Source organism: Gouania willdenowi, chromosome 1 (genome assembly GCF_900634775.1).
Source record: "Gouania willdenowi chromosome 1, fGouWil2.1, whole genome shotgun sequence".
NCBI lineage: Eukaryota > Metazoa > Chordata > Actinopteri > Blenniiformes > Gobiesocidae > Gouania > Gouania willdenowi.
Genome location: NC_041044.1, coordinates 26,745,323 through 26,764,305, shown reverse-complemented (window position 1 = coordinate 26,764,305; position 18,983 = coordinate 26,745,323). Strand labels below are relative to the sequence as shown.

Here is an 18,983-nt window from a genome sequence, read left to right as displayed (position 1 = left end):
AACAAGTAAAAAGTAATACAAATGTCCCATTAATAATAAGACAGGACAGCAAATTCCATATCTTTTATTTTCTTAAGAACTTGTAGATTACTGGTACATGGAAATAAATTAAATCTGTTACCTTTGAACACCTGCAGAATTCAGCACTCATAAATAAAAGGTGTCAAGAAAAAAAAAGGGGCAAATGCTCAATAAAACTCAGAGCAGCTTTGAGTTTAACATTTAAAAAAAAGTTGAAAATGTAAACCATAAAGCTAAGCGACCTGTCGAACAGAAAAAGGCTCAAACTACCAACATTTTTCATTTTGCCTCAAGAGAATCATGTTCTGGTTTGTGAAATGGAGTTGTGTCCTTTTTGGTCTGAAAATGTGTCCTGCTCTGCAGAAAAGTCTTTCACAAGCAGCAGAAGTGTGTAGTTGCATTCTGCTGCTTGGCTAGTTCACCTAAATGTTAGCACGGTGACTAGCACTAGCGTCTCCTCCATGTTCGGACGTTGTAGCACTAGCGTCTCCTCTATGTTAGCACGTTGACTAGCACTAACTTCTCCTTCATGTTTGCACGTTGACTAGCACTAGCTTCTTCTCCATGTTAGCATGTTAACTAGCACTAGCTTTTCCTCCATGTTAGCACGTTGATTAGCACTAGCTTCTCATCCATGTTAGCATGTTGACTAACACTAGCTTCCCCTCCATGTTAGCAAGTTGACTAGCACTAGCTTCTCCTCCATGTTGGCACGTTGATTAGCACTAGCTTTTCCTCCATGTTAGCACGTTGACTAGCACTAGCTTCTCCTCCATGTTAGCACGTTGACTAGCACTAGCTTCTCCTCCATGTTAGCACGTTGACTAGCACTAGCTTCTCCTCCATGTTAGCACGTTGACTAGCACTAGCTTCTCCTCCGTGTTAGCACGTTGATTAGCACTAGCTTTTCCTCCATGCTAGCACGTTGACTAGCACTAGCTTCTCCTCCATGTTAGCACGTTGACTAGCACTAGCTTCTCCTCCATGTTAGCACGTTGATTAGCACTAGCTTCTCCTCCATGTTAGCACGTTGATTAGCACTAGCTTCTCCTACAGCTTTGCGTTGTTGGATTGCGTCTTTTTACGTTGAGACATCATCTTCGAAGGTCTTTAAAATAACGTGCTCATTTTTTAAATGTAAGCAGTAGAAAGTACAGATATTTCTTTAAAAAAGGAAGGAGTAAAAGTAAAAAAATAAATACTCAAGTAAAATAGATACCAGAAAAAAAGCTACTTAAGTACAGTAATGAAGTATTTGTACTTTGTTACTTGTTAGCTCTGCTTATGTCACCGATACATGGAAATTCAAACTAGGGCACAATAAAGTTGAAATTATTCACGTTCAAGTTCACATTCATACACAGAGCTGACATGCAGCTGCAAGTCAACCATTGTGAGCAATTGTATCTTGCCCAAGGACACTTTGACACATAGGCACATAGGCCTGGGATCGAACCCCCAACCATAAATTACAGCTGCATTTTTTTGCAATCAAACACGAGTTTGACTAGTTGTCTTTGCTTTTAAACAAAAGATGATAATAGTCAATAATATATGTGAAAATATTGGATATATAGAAATGTACAGCATACCAAAAAATAAGGTGAATGAACTTAAATTATTCAGGGGAATAAATAAATAAATTAAATAAATAGAACGAGAAAAGCGCAAAACTAAAAAAAAAAACAGCTGCAGTGAACTTGTGAACTGCCTCCTGCCTCGACAAAACTGAAACACTAATCTGATTTAAACTTTAAAGGAATGCAGATTCTGGATAGAGAAAGGATGTCAACGAAGTAAATCCAGCAAATTAAAATCATGTGTACAGTAATAAATCTGATGTTTTTTTTTCATTTTTTACTTCAATCATTCAACATTGAGGTGAAGACATCAGCAACCCAAAATTGAGACTTTATTTCATCTTGCAGGTATTTATTGCACAAATATGCACAAAGTCTAATGAATGATTTTAAAAATGTTTTAATGTGACAGTTTTACTTGTTATAACTTCAGTTTAAAGGAACAGCGTGTAAAAGCTTAGCTCAGCAAATGTTTTCTCACTTTGTTTCCCAGGTATTTTTAAAGCTATCTTTGTAAAGCATCTTCCAGTTTTTAAAAAAAAGTGCTATATAAATGATATGTATTATTATTATTATTATTATTATTATTATTATTATTATTATTATTACTATTATTGATATGATTATGATTATTTTTTATATTATTATTATCTTTTCATCCATCACGTAAGCCTGTGGGGCCTGTTCTACGAAGCTGGAATTTTTCTTATCGCGTTAACTTCTGGGATTTATTCTGTATCTGCTGTACTACGACACTGGTTAACTACTTACCGTGGTAAATCACCATGCTAACTTACGATGAATGGCTAACCTGGTCGGGACCGGGTTAAGTCCTGGATAAGATCTGAGCGAGTATAACCCGGATTTTCCACTGGATACGTCTCCGCTGCGCCACGGGACCGATCTGGTTTTTCACCGCTGTCCGCCGTCCGGTAATCCACACCGGTTGCGTTTTGAGTGCGCCGCGGTGCACTCCGGTTGAACGACTGTGACGTCACGAGACAGAGCAGTTCTCACGATATTTATATAATCGTGCGAGAACGCAGTTAAATGTATGTGTTATAAACGCAACAATAAACAGACAAACAGGTCAGTGTTCCTAACAAAGGAGAACAAGAATGTTGGACTCTGGTTTTGTCATTGCCACATTTTTTAGCAACAGCCAACAGAGAAGAGATAAAACTGCACCAGTAAAACATGAACTAAATCAAAGGTGCTGCAGTTTACAGTGCAGTTACAGTATGAGAGGAATCAATATAGTGGATGTGAATTTGTTTTTACACATTATGACGTTTTGGTGAGGTATTTAATTGAATTATAATCTGAAGTGTTTTATTTTGAAAAGTAACCCGATATTTTATTGCGGAGTACGTGCTTAATTTCCTGTTTAGCGTCATTTGCTCTGTGCCAATTGATGAGTCGTGCTCCGATGTCCGCCAGAAATAGAAGTCCTGCGTATATCTGGCGGAGGGCACCGGACTACCGCATCTGGGAAGGAGCGGACACGCAGCGGTGGAAATTAACACATAGAATAAAGTGGAAACCTATCAGCTCCGGTGATGCGGCGGTGACGTAGCGCAGCGGAGCCGCATCCAGTGGAAATTGGGGGTGAAAGCACTGGATCTGTGGGAATGTGTGAGAAACTGAGTCAGACTGTGAATAGAAACAAGTCTGTACTGTAATAACGTGAAAGTGGATGATCGGAGTCCTGAAGTCACCAATGAATTAATATTGTATAATCTCACAATTTCACACGTTAACAGTCTGTATTTTTCTGCCATGATTTATTCCTTCCTGGCTTTTGCAGCAGCAAAACAGTGTTGTTTTAGGCCTGGCCTGGATTATGGATTTTAATTCTTCATCTTTTAAGGAATAATGATCTGTTCCTCTGTAACGTAGGCTGCTCTGGAGCCCAGATCTCTATGTTTGTGATTGGTCAGACGGAGCTATCTCCATCCATTTTATGTTCGCACACACGCATCCAGGTTGGAATGACTTGCTAAAGCTGACGTGTTGATAACCCGCTTCGTAGTACAGCTGCTCTGGAATGTTTGGTTAGATGAAGCCTGCTAATAGAGAGATATATCCCAGATATATTCATCCAGTGTCATAATGTAGGCCTGTGCAGTCTGATCAGATTAGTCATAGTGCTGCCGCCTTTCTAAGCTAATAATGAGCTCATGGCACCATACCTGAACTGTTCAGATATAAATGCCCACACTAACATTCTGTCCCATGTGTATTTAGGAAAAACTCAATTTAACCTAATGAGCCTGTTTTTAAATTGTAGAGAGGGAAACACTAGTGTCAAAACATGCACAAAACCTGGGAGGACAGAGCTTTCTCTGTCACTGCCCCCCACCCTCTGGAACTCCCTACCAACTGCACCGACCTCCAAATCACTTCTCAAAACTCACCTGTTTCACTCAGCTTTTAACATTTAACCATCCACTCATTCCTGCCTTTTCTGATGTTCTATTTTCCCTTTTTCTGATTTATATTTCTTTATTTTCATCACTGTGTTTGCTGTTGTTGTTTTAACCTGTAAAGTGTCTTTGAGTTTCTTGAAAAGCGCTTTTAAATAAAATGTCATTTTGCATATTTTTGTGTTGTAATTGTTTTATGGAGTTTTTGTTGGCATTTTTTTTTTTTTTTTGTAAATTTCCTTGTCATCTTGTGTGTTTTGCAAGGAGTTTTGAGCATTTTTTTTTTATGTTTTGGGTGTCATTTGTGTATTTTGGCTGTTGTTTTGTGTGTTTTTGCTGCTATTTCTTGTATTTTTCTGTCATTTTGTGTGTTTTGGAGTCATGTACTGCATTTATTTTGGTATCCAGTCACCAGTCAAAACTACAAATGATGATTGTCCTGTTTGTTTGTTTTTTTAAATCAATAAATGGTAAAATCAATTTATGGTATACTGAGAGCACTTTTTTGAAGATATGGTTACAGTGACAAACACTTGGATGATTCCCCAATCTAATATTTTTACTGATCAGTATGATTGTCTAACAATATATATATATATATATATATATATATATATATATATAAATCGAGGAAGTTGTGCGTGTGTGTTTGTGGAGTGAATTTCTCCCCGACGCAGTGTCTGTTTCACCTGAAACTTTTTTGACTGCTTCCACATAGTTTGAGTGTGTGCATGCATTATTTTTGGACTTATTCGGTGCTGAAAAATGTTTATTTTAAATTTATTTAGCCCGGATGGCACATTCATGTTTACCCAGGAATGAAACCTATTCAGCTTTAGGCCTCAGTGTGAGGGGGCGCTAGCGCATTAGTCTGTTTATGTACAACCGCTAATAATCAGTAGAAGAAGACCCTCCTCCCGTCCACAACAGAAGGTCAATATTAAAAATGTTTTTGTACTGCTAAAAGTTATTTAAGTGTGTTGCAAAACGAATGCGCGTGCGTGTGTGTGTGAGAGAACCCACGGAGGAGATGGAGAGAGTCCCACACAGCAACCAGGAGGACAGGTAGTGAGTCTCTCTCTCTCTCACACACACGCATTTATAATAAAAAATATACTAAATGAGTAAAATAAAACTAAAAACTAAACAATATTTATCCAAAAAGTACACAACAGGACAATAGAAAAGCACAAAAATATCCAAAAAGGCTCCAAAAACACACAGAATGACTCCAGAAAACATACATTACAGAAAAATACACCAAACAACAACAAAAATATGAAAATGAGTCAAAATACACAAAACGAAATATTTATTTTTAAAAGAAATACACAAAATGACAACAGAAATGCACAAAACTACACCAAAAAATACACAAAAATACAAAAAATGACTCCAGAATCACACTATACTGGCAACAAAAAACAATAATTATACAAAAAATGCACAAAAAGACAACAGAAAGATACAAAATTACACATGACTTTAAAAAAAAACATACACCAAACGAAAAAAATATATAAAAATGAGTAAAAAAAAAAACAACAACAAACACATTTATCATGTGCATGTCCCGTAGAATTTAACCAGGGAAATCACACACGCTATTTTACTTTGCACCCACCAATTTACCCCTTTATAACACTACAGAGTAGAGTATGTACATCTCTTTGTACATCCAACCTTCAAACACATACTCGTTTGGCCATAATTGACAACTCTATTAAGCTCCTCCCACTATATACTACTTCCGACGGGCACTGTACTAGTCAAATTAAATTTGAGCCGATAACATGTAAATCCCCTTTTGTCCACTAGAGGCGGAGTGGCGCTGTTTAAAACCACAGAGGAAAAACACGTGCTATGTGATTACGTCACTTCAGGGCGCCAAACCTGCGTCTGGGAACAAACCCTTTAACAGCGTCAACAGGTCAGAACTGACCGCTTTTATACTTATTACTTATTCGTATATGACTCTACCTGCATTATCTAACCAGGAATAATAATGTTAAATGCTTTTGTTGCAGTCTTTGTGTTTGGAATGTTTATTGAGCATGTTGTGGACTCTTTGTTTACAATATCATTTAGTTATGGATTCTCCGTCTCGAAGTGTTCAGTAAAAGGGATTACACTACAATTCTAAAAGACTTTTCCTTCCTAATACAGACTCTAAGCATTCTGGTAAAATACTATATTCATAAAACAATATAAAATGGACACAGACATCATTTTGAAGACGAGTTACACCCATTTTTAATATGAAATATTAAATATGTTAAAAACCAAGAAGCTGTTAAACTGTACCATTCATTCTGTAAACACTTGAAACCTGAAAACCACTAAATGTTTTCCTGCTATTTGCTATATTCTTTGTGTGTGTTTTCTTTTTTCCTTCTTTGGGTTTTTTTTTTTTTTTTTTTTTTTTTCGTTGTCTTTCCTGTTATTCATAGTTATTGTATGTTATCTTATTTCTCTGATCTGTTATCTTTACAGATGTGCATTTTTGTATCAATTTCATATGACATATGGTGCACTTTATTGTAATTGCTCATTTGTGTTCAATAAAAAAAGGGATTATAAAGAGCTGTGGTAACCCAGAGCATCATGTTTAAATAGGATTGTGATTTACAAAAAAAATATTATATTATACAACAATCTGTTCTTAAAGTAATCTCAATTATACGTTAAATTATAAAATGATCAAACCTCTGATAATTCCACCACTGTGCTTTACATAACGATACAGGAAATCATTCTTGCCTGTGAACATCACATCAAACTCTAAGACTTTCACTTTAACCTAACAACTTTCTTAGGTTGTACAGTGTAGTTTGTCGATAGCTGATTATACTTGTAGAATCTTGTATATTTGTATAACATTTGCATGGGTTAGTGTTTCTTTTCATCTTATTCTAATTTCTCTAACCACTGTAACTAAAGTAATTTCCCCTTTTTCAGTCATTAAACATTAGAAATATTGCCTTGAAATGTAAATATATCCGGGTCACTCGAGTTTGAAGTCACTTTAAATACATTTCAATGACGTATTTATTAACTCTCCAGTCTACAGTGATGGACCTGAAGCCCTTTGAGGAAAACAACTCCGTCAGCTGCCGGCTGACCTCTCAGATCCCTGATGTGTGCAAGACGGAGGACTGCTGTCTGGGCATAGACGAGGCCGGCAGGGGGCCTGTGCTCGGTATGCAAACGGTTTATAACATCTAGTCACTTATTCATACATTTCATACAGATTTACAGACTAACGTGACTCCAGCTGTGATGATGAAGCATATTTGCACACAGGATTGGAAGGTGAAGACAGAGATTCACATTCACTTACACATTTATACTTTTCTTCTATAGATTATAATTAGGCTACTTTACAAACCTTCTATTTCTGTTATTTATAGAGTAAACATCTGTTTTTAAGTAAAGCGTGAATCTAAAGAAAACCTTGTCTATTGTAGATTAATCTTGCACTTATTCCTTTGTAATTTTTATAGTACCAGTTAAAGCTGCAGTTTGTAGAATCCTCTCTCCGCTCCATTTTGGAACCGAAACTCAACCTCCCTTTGTAGGAATGCACCGAATATTCAAATATTGCAAAAAAAAAAAGCCACATTCAGCCTTCGGTGGAGTGAGTTAATAGCAAGGCTGAATAGCAGCGTGTGACACAATGATGCAATCAAACGATGTGCAGTGATTTTGAGTCAGAAAAGTGTGTGCGCTTTGCTGCAGAACCAGAGCAGCAGCAGCTCCTTCTTTCCACACACAAACACAGCCAGACTCTCTCCTTTCTGCTCTACCGCTCTACCGCTCTCGCTGTATAGGCTGGTGTAGCTAACAGCTGATGTGTGTGAACAATGGCCGTGGCTCCAAGCAGTCACGGAGGTCCGCGAGGATGCAAAGCGAAAGCGATCTGTTTTTCCTCAGTGTTTGTGACTTTATTCTGTTGCTGCTCCACCTCGGTCTGCCTTTTTCCGCTTGAATTGCTGTGTAACTGTTGTATCTAACACTGTTATGGAGACTTCTGCTAGAACATCCGCCAATGCACGTTTACTACCGATGGTCCCTGAACGCGCCTGACGCCAGTCGAGCAACCAATAGAAACGCCCAAAACAGCTCATGGAGCACACGTGTTTGTAGAAAGATCTCTGATTGGCTGACATCCAGATTCTAGGAGCGTCACACTCCTGGATTTATAAACTTCTTTTACAGAGCCAGGAGAAGGAGAAGATATTCACTGTCCACTCAGAGTCAGAACACTTTGATTACAAAATGCTCAAAGATGATTATGGACTATTTACGAACTGCAGCTTTAAGACTGTTTTAATGACGACAGTGTTTTTCTTTCCAACAAATGTCAACACTAAGAGTCTTTCCTACTGAGATGATCAACTTTTAAACTGCAATATTTGATTACTAGCATATTTATTTGCTCTCTTTTTTACTGGTTTTCAGATTTTACTTTATATTTTATCAAAGTTTGTTGTATTGCATCACATTTCATTTGCATTTGTTTTATTTTTGAGCTGTCATCATAAGTTGCTTATGATTAGGGATGTCCCGATACAACTTTTTTACTTCCGATACCATACCGATATTGCGGCCTTGGGTATTGGCCAATACCGATATTGATCCAATACGATATCAGCACGAATCATACATAATTTTATTACTTATTTTGTAGTGTGGAATGTTAGAAAAGGCTTGATAAAGTGATGTTACTCAAACAGAGAACAATAGTCAACAATTCAAGTTCACTTCAGTTATTTTTTACTGTCAGTATATGGTGGAAAAACTGAGGGCGGGGACAAAAACAACAAAAATATCGGCGATTTTAGATGCAATCTCATACAATCAGATAAAATTAGTTTTCAGGCTGATATCGGACCGATATCAATATCAGATCGGAACACCTCTACTTGTGATAACCATTGCGTATGTGGGGAAGCTACTAACTGCAGCAATATTGTTTATGGTACAGGGCCGATGGTGTATGGTATTTGTTTCTGCCCGGTCTCCAAAAAAGAGGATCTGAAGGACTTGAAAGTGGCAGGTAATCCTTCCAACAGCAGTGAAACACATGTTCAGATAATATGTCCATTTTGGAAATGCTAGCGTCTGCCGATAAATTCTGTTAACATGTCACTACACCCAAGAAACCAGTTACCCAAAGCTAATGTATCACTGTTTCATGTGTAAATTGTGTTTTTTAAATGTTTCCCCCACACAGATTCAAAGACTCTAACAGAGGCTGAAAGAGAAAACCTTTTTGAGAAGCTGGATGAAGCTATAAGTTACATAGGCTGGGCTCTGCATATTCTCTCTCCTAACACCATCTCTACCAGCATGCTGCAGAGGTATAAAAGGATCATATTTAGCTCTTTGAGGCCTGTTACATACAAAAACATACTCTCCAACATCATGTTTGATTTGTGCTTCAAGGACAAAATACAACCTGAATGCTCTTTCCCACGATACAGCCATCAGTCTGGTGCAGTACGCCTTAGACAGTGGAGTTCAACTTAAGGAGGTCTGTAAACAACATAAACAGGAAATAATTATTTATGATGTGTTACTAAAAGAAGCTACAATATTTACAATGTGATGTATATTGTGTTTTCGTTGACCAAAACTACTCAAATGATCTCAAATCAATCTATTCAAATTGCTTTCTTAATTTTTGTTATCCTGGTAAAAGTTTCTGTACAAAGTGTAATATTAAAGTTTTTAGTGATTCTATGATTGAAATCAAATCTTTAGATTGCCGGCTTTTTTCCTACACCATGTTTGATGTTTCTGATGCTCCACAGGTTTATGTGGACACTGTGGGTCCAGCAGAGAAGTACGAGGATAAACTGTCACAGCGGTTTCCTGGTATTCAAGTCACTGTGAGGCCAAAGGCTGACTCACTCTTTCCTGTTGTCAGTGCAGCCAGTATCTGTGCCAAGGTTGGTCACCAAATACAAATACATGCCTTATAAATGGGATCTTTAATTAGATATGGTGATACTCAAACACCTACATAAACATACAACATACAAAAACATGTCGATGCATCCGTCTACGGGACCCCACATCCCACAATGCAATGTTAGAAAATGTCAACAAACAGTGTTTTACGGTGACAATAAAAAAAGCGGCAAATTCAACTTTTTTTGAAGAAAGGATCCTCGATTTATTGATCTCTGTGGCCAACACTATGGATTTATCAGATAAAACTGTTTTCCCAGCAATGAAATGAGAGCTTGAGTTCATGTTTCTGCAATGATTATTGACGCAGCTCGTTCATATTTTCCTACATATGAAACTACTTAAGGACTAAACAGTTCTTAAACATCCAAAATTAATCTGGAAAAAGGTTTTTTGTAATGAACTTTTAATAATTTAGAAACATTAAAATCACTATAGCAACCACTAAAACCTGCTTTTTTTAAACAAAGGGCTTCTATGGGTAATGGTTGGCAGGGTCTGGGTCACTAAAGTTCAATTAAAATTAACCACAATTACTGAACCTGAAATTTAAAAAAAACATGAAATGTAACCTTCCTCTTGTATTAGCTTTCTGTTAGCATCTCTTATGATAACGGGTCAGTTTTTACCCATGTCTCTAATCAGCTGTAGAATACACTAACAAATGTTGTTATTAATAATTTTGTCTCAGTCTTTTTTGTGCCAGTATACCCCTCTGCTTCAACTATTTTAGAAATGGTAAAATGACCCTCAAGAGAACTGACAGGTAGAGGGGAAACTTGATAGAACTGTAACATGATTCCCTGGTTTTGCATTTAATTAAATTGTAAATGACAGTTTTTCTAGAATTTTCATACCAATTCCAAAGTCAATTACAATTCAATTATGATTACAACATCAACAGAATTTCCCATTACAAGTATAATGACATCATAATTGTAATTAATTATCGATCACTATTATAATTGACCACAATCTGATGGCTGGTTCACAGGTTGCCAGGGATCGTGTGGTGAAAGGCTGGAACTTTCCTGAAGATCTTGGAGAAGTGGACGTGAACTATGGCTCCGGATATCCCAATGGTCCCAACTTACTATTTTTTATTATTATTATTACTATTTATTTATTTAGAAAAGGGACAGTACTTTTGATGAACATATGAAACATGTATATATTTCAGATTTTAGCCACAAGCTAATTTCCATCTGTTGTACTAATTATCCCCCGCCACAAAATGTGGAAGGGGGGATATAGGTTTGAGCTCCGTTGTCTGTCTCTGCGTCCGAGTTAAAGGGGACAGCTTTTCTCTGAAACTGTTTAACAAAGGATGACCAAATTCAGTGTGTTGTTTCGGGGTATCAATCCCTTGATGGAGTTCGAAAATGAGAAGTGCGCAATTGTTTTTTTGGAGTTATTGGCCTTGTTCTATTTTTTTTTACTCTGTTCGAGGTATCTTCAAAGGGGACAACTTTTCTTAGAAAATGTTTAAGATAGTAATTTTATATTCTGATGTGATAATATTTTCTTATGTATACATCTAAGTTCTTAGATTTAGGACATTTAGGAAAAAGTTGTGAGTTTTAATGACAAGCAATTTGGCGGGTGATGTTGATGACTGTCTTTTTGTTACTTTTATTATTATTATTATTATTATGTTTTTTTTTGCATTGTATTCCTTCCAAACAGAAAGTCTCCCCACCTCTGTACGATAAGACTTTGTTTATTGTGATTTCAGATCCAAAGACTAAAGCATGGCTGCTGAAGTATTTAGACCCCGTCTTTGGATATCCCCAGTTTGTCCGATTCAGCTGGAGCACAGCCCAAAGCCTGCTGGACACCAAAGCAGTAGCTGTTCACTGGTAAATCCTCCTCAAATGTAATCATCATTAAAGGCCTGGGATTAAAATGTAATGCTTGGATGAAGGCGTGAATAAACAATGCCTGCATAGTTGAATATATCGTATAAAGTGATATCATTCTGCTCTCTGAAATGCCTAATTTCACTGTTTCTTGAAATCGTTAAAAGTGATTCATACTCGCCCAGAAGTTTTTGTTCAAAATTGGCTCGACACGATTTGTTTAAATGCGTCTCTGTGCAATAAGCAAAGCTTCTTTTAATTTCAAGTCACGCCTATTGGCCGTGCAAATGCTTTTCCCTCAGGAGATGAACTGCAGTGTGAAAACCAGTAAGTGCTTATCTGTCCTCAGGGACGATGACGAGGAGGACGGGGAGAAGGCAGCGCAGCGGCAGAACAACAGATCCATGCTGTCCTATTTCACTGCATCAGCTGGGAGTAGCGACCACAACCCGTCCCATCAGACACATCGCTTCTTCTCAGAGCGCCGACTGAAGAGCCTCGACACGCTCTGAAATCACATCAGAGGACGTGCTTGTATGATCGTAGGTTTTTCTTACGCAGCAAAACATTTTGGGATGTAAGCTTGATAAAACTTTGCCTTTATTTTTGCACTTGTTTTAGTTTTTAAGAAAATAAAAGGATATTTAAACCTTATTTTGCCAATTTATGCATTTCTATGGGAATGTTTCCATGTGGTCTATCGCCTATTAAATATTGGAAAACAGATGATTGTAAAACAAACTGAAATGTCTTATTGAGTGTGAGGTCAACCCTGAGAAGATTAGGTGAGTATAAATGATGCAGTTGTGGTTATCGCTAATGCTAGCTCTGCCCCCTAGTGGCCTATATTTAAACAGCAGCATTCCCAACATGAGTCAGAAAGTCAATTAGTCAAACCATCAACATGTTTGTCATGAGCAGGGTTAGGGTCATTATATTTTTCAATTACAATTACGTCTTCAATTATTTCTGTTCATTTACAACTAAATTACGATTACAGTTACTGGCATTTTTCCAATTACAATAATTTTTTTTCCGAACTGAAAGTCAATTACAATTACATTCTCAATTATTAAAGTTCAAAATCAGTTAATTACAATTACTGAGCCTTTAAAGCTGGGGTATGTAGAATCATAAGGCGCTCCCCCTCTCCCCTCCTGAATGAAACTCTTGTGTGCATGTGTACACTGTGGAACCTTTTGCAACTGTTTTCTCCATAGAGACTAGTAACAAATGTAGGAAGTTTATCTTGTGTTATTGGAGAGTATTCTGATGATGTAGAGACATGAATGCACATATCACTCACTGCTGTGAGGACAGCAAGAGGGTCAGAGTCACAGCTGCTGCTCAAAAACCATGCAGCCGATTTCAGCTGATCAGAGCAGACACACTCCGTCCACACTGCAGATGAATTGGGTCTGTTCTTTCCACCTTAGATCATTTTAAATAAGCTATTTATTCCATCTGTTCTCACTCTTGCTTCTCCACCTCTGTCTTCCCTTTTCCTCTTGCTTTGTCATGTAACCGCTTTGCCAAAAGCTGCATTTGAGACTTTCAACTGGAATATAATGCCATGGGACTGTCCCTACTCTCAGATCCAGAATGCGCATCAACTTTTGACGAGCAGCTCAAGCAACCAATAGTAATGCTTAAAACAGCTCATGGATCGCCCTGTTGGTAGAAAGATCTCTGACTGGCTGAAGTCCAGTCACACTCCTAAAGCTCATTTACAGAGCCAGGAGAAGAGATTCACTGTCCACTCAGAACACTTTGTATTACAATATGCATTACAATATAATAAGAGGATTATGGATTTTTGAACAAATGAAACAAAAAACTTACAAACTGCAGCTTTAATAAATAAGCCCATAAAACATAAACTTCTTCTGTTAGCTTTCTGTTAGCATCTCTTATGATAACCGGTCAGTTTTGATCCATGTCCTACAGTAAATCAGCTGTAAAATACACTAAAATATATTATCTATCATCCAATCTGTTTCTCATCTTTTAGTGACCTTGTTAGGCGTTCTTATCCATAAAAATATTGATATTAACGACTTTTTTTTTTTGTCAGTATACCCCTCAATTTCAATTATTTAAAAAAAAAAAAGAGACAAAATTATGCTCAAGAGATCTGAAATGTAGTGTCAAGACTTGATATGAACTATGTTAATAATTGTTAACAATGTATGTGTAATCCATAGACCTATAGCATGGTTCCCCAGTTTTGCCTTTAATCAAATTATAATTGACGTTTTGTATAGAATGTTTATGCCAACTACAAAGTCAATTATCTGAACTCAATTACAATTTAATTAGGATTACAACAGCAACAAATGTTTTCAATTACAGATACAATTATAATTATGCCATAGTTGTAATGAATTATTAATTACACAATTACAATTATAATTTTCCCCAATCCTGGTCATGAGAGTTGGGGGAAAAAAAGGCGATTTCAACAAACCGTGCACATGCAGCATCATTTTAAGCATTTATTAACTGTTTACCAGATATTTAGAATGATTTCTGTTTTACTTGTTTCATGCCTTGCATTTTTAGGAGGGTTGTTTGATATCTGCACAGTCATCATGCAGCAATCCTAAATGACTTGATGCTCAGCTGCTTCTGACAGCTTTGAGCAGCTTGACAAACATCATTCTTAAATTTTCAAAATTAATTACACCATACAAGTACATAAATAAAGAGTCAACACAAACACAAGTAGAGAATTATGGATGTTTTTAATACAGAGCAGCCAAATACTAGTCTGTTAATGCATTTTTTTAGGGACAAACACTAGCTATGACTCCTGGTTCATTTTATTAAAACTACATTATTATAAGTTTGTCTAATGGAATGAAGTCAGTTTTAATAATGTCTGCGTCTTCTTTCTTTTAACGTTGATTTTAAAGCAGCTTTAGTAAACATGATGCCAGTTAAAATGTACGTTGGTGCAGCAGAGGCGAAAATTAATGTCGCGTCAAATGAAGAAAAATACTTCAAGGATAACTAATGGAAAAACTTAAACGATTTTGAATCCAACAGACAAAAATAACTGCCGCTTCATTATGTCTGCAAAGCAGTACACAAAGTGGTAAATAATATAGATACTTCACAGGCATCTGACCAGAACCTTTAGAGCCAATCACAGTAGAGAATGCAAGGCTGTGCAACATCTGGGAAAAATGTCATTTAAGCTGTAGTAAAGCAGCAAAGACTGCACAGTGAGCCCAACAAATCAAGTATGGGATGTCATCCTGTGCATGTACACACAGATGTCCCCTTTGTGCACTAAGATATCATATATTTCTATTTTAAGATGAGAGACTTCCTGTTATGTGTTTCCGTATGGTTGTTCAAATAGTTTAATGCTAATCGGAATATGAAGCACTTAATGACACAGAATGTTTTCCAACCAGGGCTCGAATCTGAGTTGAGGATGTTAAAATGACAGTGGTGTTTTTAGCCCTGCACAAGCAGCAGTTATCTCTAGCAGTAACTGGAAGGTGACTACAGCTCAACATGGAAGACATCTAAATATGTCTTTAAAGATACAGTTTCCCTTGTTCAAATTTCAACATGACTTCAACAACAATTTATGAATAACAATGTCACGGATAAATTTAAATATAGAACATGTGCCGACTGCAGTTAACACCTTTTGCTTTGAGGCAAGAAAGCGGAAGAGGTCTGATGATGTTGCTCCTGTGATATACCAGTCAAACAAGTTCATGTACACTGAGATGTTTCCTTCAAAGATATTACTGGAAGTTCTTCAGTTTTTAATCCATCCTCCACTTCTTGGATGTCTTCATGTCTTTCTGCTCCTCATTTTATTCTGACTCGAAAGCACATTTTCCATGTTTCTCTATAACAACTAAAAGGCATCAGTCTTTGAGCTAAAACCATCAGGGAATCTTGTAAATCTTTGACTTGTCCAAATGTTGGCTGTAAAGAAAAGATGATCCCATCAGATCATCGTTGCTAGTGGTCGTTGTGTTTGTTTCGAGACTCCTGGATCTTCTTCCCACAGTTCATAGCCAAACTGGACACAGCAAACGAGGACAGTATCACAATAGAAGTCCCCACAAAGTGGGACGAGGCTCCTCTCGGAGCTGCTCGCAGGACCTTCCTGGGTAGTGAGTCTCTGTCGAAGGCTGTGGTGGTGGTCAGCATCTGGGCCACAGGCTCCATGATGATAGATGCTGCACTGATGTCACCAAGATGAACTTGTGAAAGGAGCTGGTCCAAGCTCCGATGCAGTATCCGCAGTAGTTCTCTGGATCTCCTTGGAAGGCAGGGTCCTGTGTGAGACCTCCTCAGGCTGACACCCTTTTATAATCTACTCAGGCTTTTCCTCTAAATCCCCCAGCCTCCCAGTGTCCTACTACGTCAATGGGATTGGAATAGTTGGGCCATGCCTGAAGCGGACTGGAAGGGTGATCTATTTCAGCTTAAGTCTGTTTACAGTAACTCTATTAGATCATCCTGCCTCTGTCACACAGCAAATCAATGGATGTGATTATAGGATGGAGGCCTAAACACTTTGTAAACAGGTTATTTGGAAAAATCTGATATATTGATGGAACCACTGAAGCTACTTCAAGCATGTTTTTTCACAGGATTTCCTAATGGTGTTAATTAACGTTGAATGTAAGGTTCAGGTTCTCACTGTTTATTATCGACATGTTTAGTATATGACAGAAGCAGAAGTGATGAATTCCTGCTAGTTCATGTTTGATTACCAATGGACAGAAAACAATCATTGCATCCATTTGAACATATTTATTGTCATGTAAAATGATAAATGAAATAAAGTAAAAGAGCATTCACTAATGTATTGATAAATAAGAACAATCTGCTATAATTAGACAACATAGAAGCAGGTTAGGATCTACTAATGTTGGCATCGAGTTGGGTTTTCCATTGATTAACACAAGTGACTGTTGCCAGGAGATCAACAACCACAATGAGTCACTGCTGACGACTAACCTGGCTGACTGTGTTGCTGCCAAGCACGTACTGTTCCTTCCTTTATAGTTAGGACAGGAAGTCAGGAATGTTTGACATTGAAGTTTAGCCACTGACCGAACTGCAGAGGAAATGAGCATTTTCATCAAGAGGGAATAATGTTATGAAACTTGTACTGATAAAACAATCATTTTTTTCTCAAATATGAACTGTTGTCTTAATCATCAGATTATGCTATTTATAACATCTTTAATCTTTGATTTACATCTTTGCACATTTAATGTTGTCACAACTTGAGAATATGTTTATTCACTTTCTGTTCATGTTTTCGGTTCGGTTAATTCAGTTTTTCAGTTTTCTTTTGTTGAAGTTTGTTGTGATTATATACACTATGCATTTCATTGTTCATTGAGAATTAATTATTCTTAATCATTATTGTTTACATTTTTCTCCATAACACCTCAGCGATGTGTGAGCAGTCTCAGGCACTACAGTCAGAGCCGGATTAAGAGAGGTCAACATGATTCCAAGTCCCTGGCAGTCACACACAGTCCCAGTTTCTTTCCATCTCTGTAATTGGTTTGCTCTGGTTCTTTTTTCATCACTGACACAGACTGAATGAAGCTTTGGTGACAAAAATATTGGGGACACTTATTAAGACCTTTGAACTCTAACAATAACTAGGGGTGTCCCGATCCGATATCGGATATCGTTCCGATATTAGCCTGAAAATGAACATCGGATTCAAATTTCCGGATTTTCTGATTATTTTTTATTTGTTTATTTTTTCAATTAATTATGTAGATATTATGTTGAAGGTAAAAAATGATGTAACCAATTGGTTAATAATAAATGGGTCAGTTTTTCTCATACCTACTAAGGTATGTTCTCTGTTTGAGTAACAGTCTTTTCTTACATTCCACACTACAAAATAAGTAATAATTATTATAAATGAATAGAGAGAGAGAGAGAAAAGTATGTATGATTCATGCTGATATCGGATCAATATCGGTATCGGCCCATATGCAAGGCTGCAACATTGATATGATATTGGAAAGTTGTTTTGGGACATACTGTACCTAACAATAACCTAAGGAAGGTTAAGTAACCAATCAAGAATTCAACATTCTGTTAAATGCAGCATCCTGTTACAACATTATCACCACTTAGATAATAGATCTAGATATTTAGCACTAACAACTGCTTCACATTCACCATAAGGCAGATATTTACATCAGACTGATTAGGACTAATAATGCACACTAAATAAGGTTGCTTGTTTTGTAGAAACCATTGTCTACCTCACTGACCTTTGAGAATCTTTAAATTAAATTGCACGATCATCATCATGGCATTTGCTTTGTGTTCTCCCTAAAGAGACTCCAGCAGACTGTGAATAATTCTCTGATTACGAATTCATTTTTACTGAATGTCACATCCTGTTGGGCCTCTTCCAACAGCCTCTCTGTGCTGATGTACATACACATTTAGATTAAATGATATTTGAAACTTAGGCTGTTTCTGAAGGTCTGACATTTCACTGAGCTCATTTAACATGGGGGGGATTAGAATAGCTACTTCTGTCCACATGGTGGCCCTGTTGTACTGAAATACTTAAACGTGGCCCTTTTGTTTCATTCACCTTGATCCTGGATCAATTCTGCCAGTCACATGCACTGATTCTAGGGAGCAGATGCTCAATCCAAAAGAAAAGGGCCAAGATTGTTCACAAAAATACATAAATGAATAAGAAACAGTACGATATATATATTTTTACATATGCAGTGTTTAATGTCGTTAACACAACCAATGCTAACTGGGGATGTCCCAACACAACTTTTTCACTTATAATACAATACCATTATTGCAATGTTGAGTATTGGCCGATATTGATATTGATCCGATACGAGATCAGCACGACTCATACATACTTTCAGTGTTTATAGTGTAGAATGTTAGACCATATACTGACAGTAAAAAATCAATGAAGTGAACTTCAATTGTTGACTGTTGTTCTCTGTTTGAGTAACATCACTTGATATAAACAACCCTAACCCTAAACTACAAAAACGTATCGGAGCGCTTTTATCGGAGATTTTAGATGTAGTCCGATTTAATCCCATATTCGTTTTCTGGCTGATAACGGA

The 18,983-nt window shown here is 37.1% G+C and overlaps 1 protein-coding gene across 1 annotated transcript; it reads left to right on the top strand.

The window, feature by feature from the left end:
* The first annotated feature begins 5,878 nt into the window (after window positions 1–5,878).
* On the top strand, window positions 5,879–12,516 carry rnaseh2a (ribonuclease H2, subunit A). Its single transcript, XM_028452793.1, has 9 exons — window positions 5,879–5,957; window positions 7,091–7,226; window positions 9,015–9,086; window positions 9,264–9,390; window positions 9,476–9,563; window positions 9,844–9,981; window positions 10,998–11,085; window positions 11,739–11,862; window positions 12,212–12,516. Exons 2-9 carry the CDS (start codon window positions 7,100–7,102, stop codon window positions 12,372–12,374), a joined length of 927 nt encoding a protein of 308 aa, XP_028308594.1. The 5' UTR covers window positions 5,879–5,957; window positions 7,091–7,099; the 3' UTR covers window positions 12,375–12,516.
* Window positions 12,517–18,983: the final 6,467 nt, after the last annotated feature.

Bases quoted from the DNA above. Each gene is read 5' to 3' on its own strand.
- rnaseh2a (XM_028452793.1), top strand. From the start codon at position 7,100: ATGGACCTGAAGCCCTTTGAGGAAAACAACTCCGTCAGCTGCCGGCTG. The intron at 9,391-9,475 runs GTATAAAAGGAT...TTGTGCTTCAAG, and splicing joins TCTACCAGCATGCTGCAGAG to GACAAAATACAACCTGAATG. The intron at 9,564-9,843 runs GTCTGTAAACAA...GATGCTCCACAG, and splicing joins GTGGAGTTCAACTTAAGGAG to GTTTATGTGGACACTGTGGG.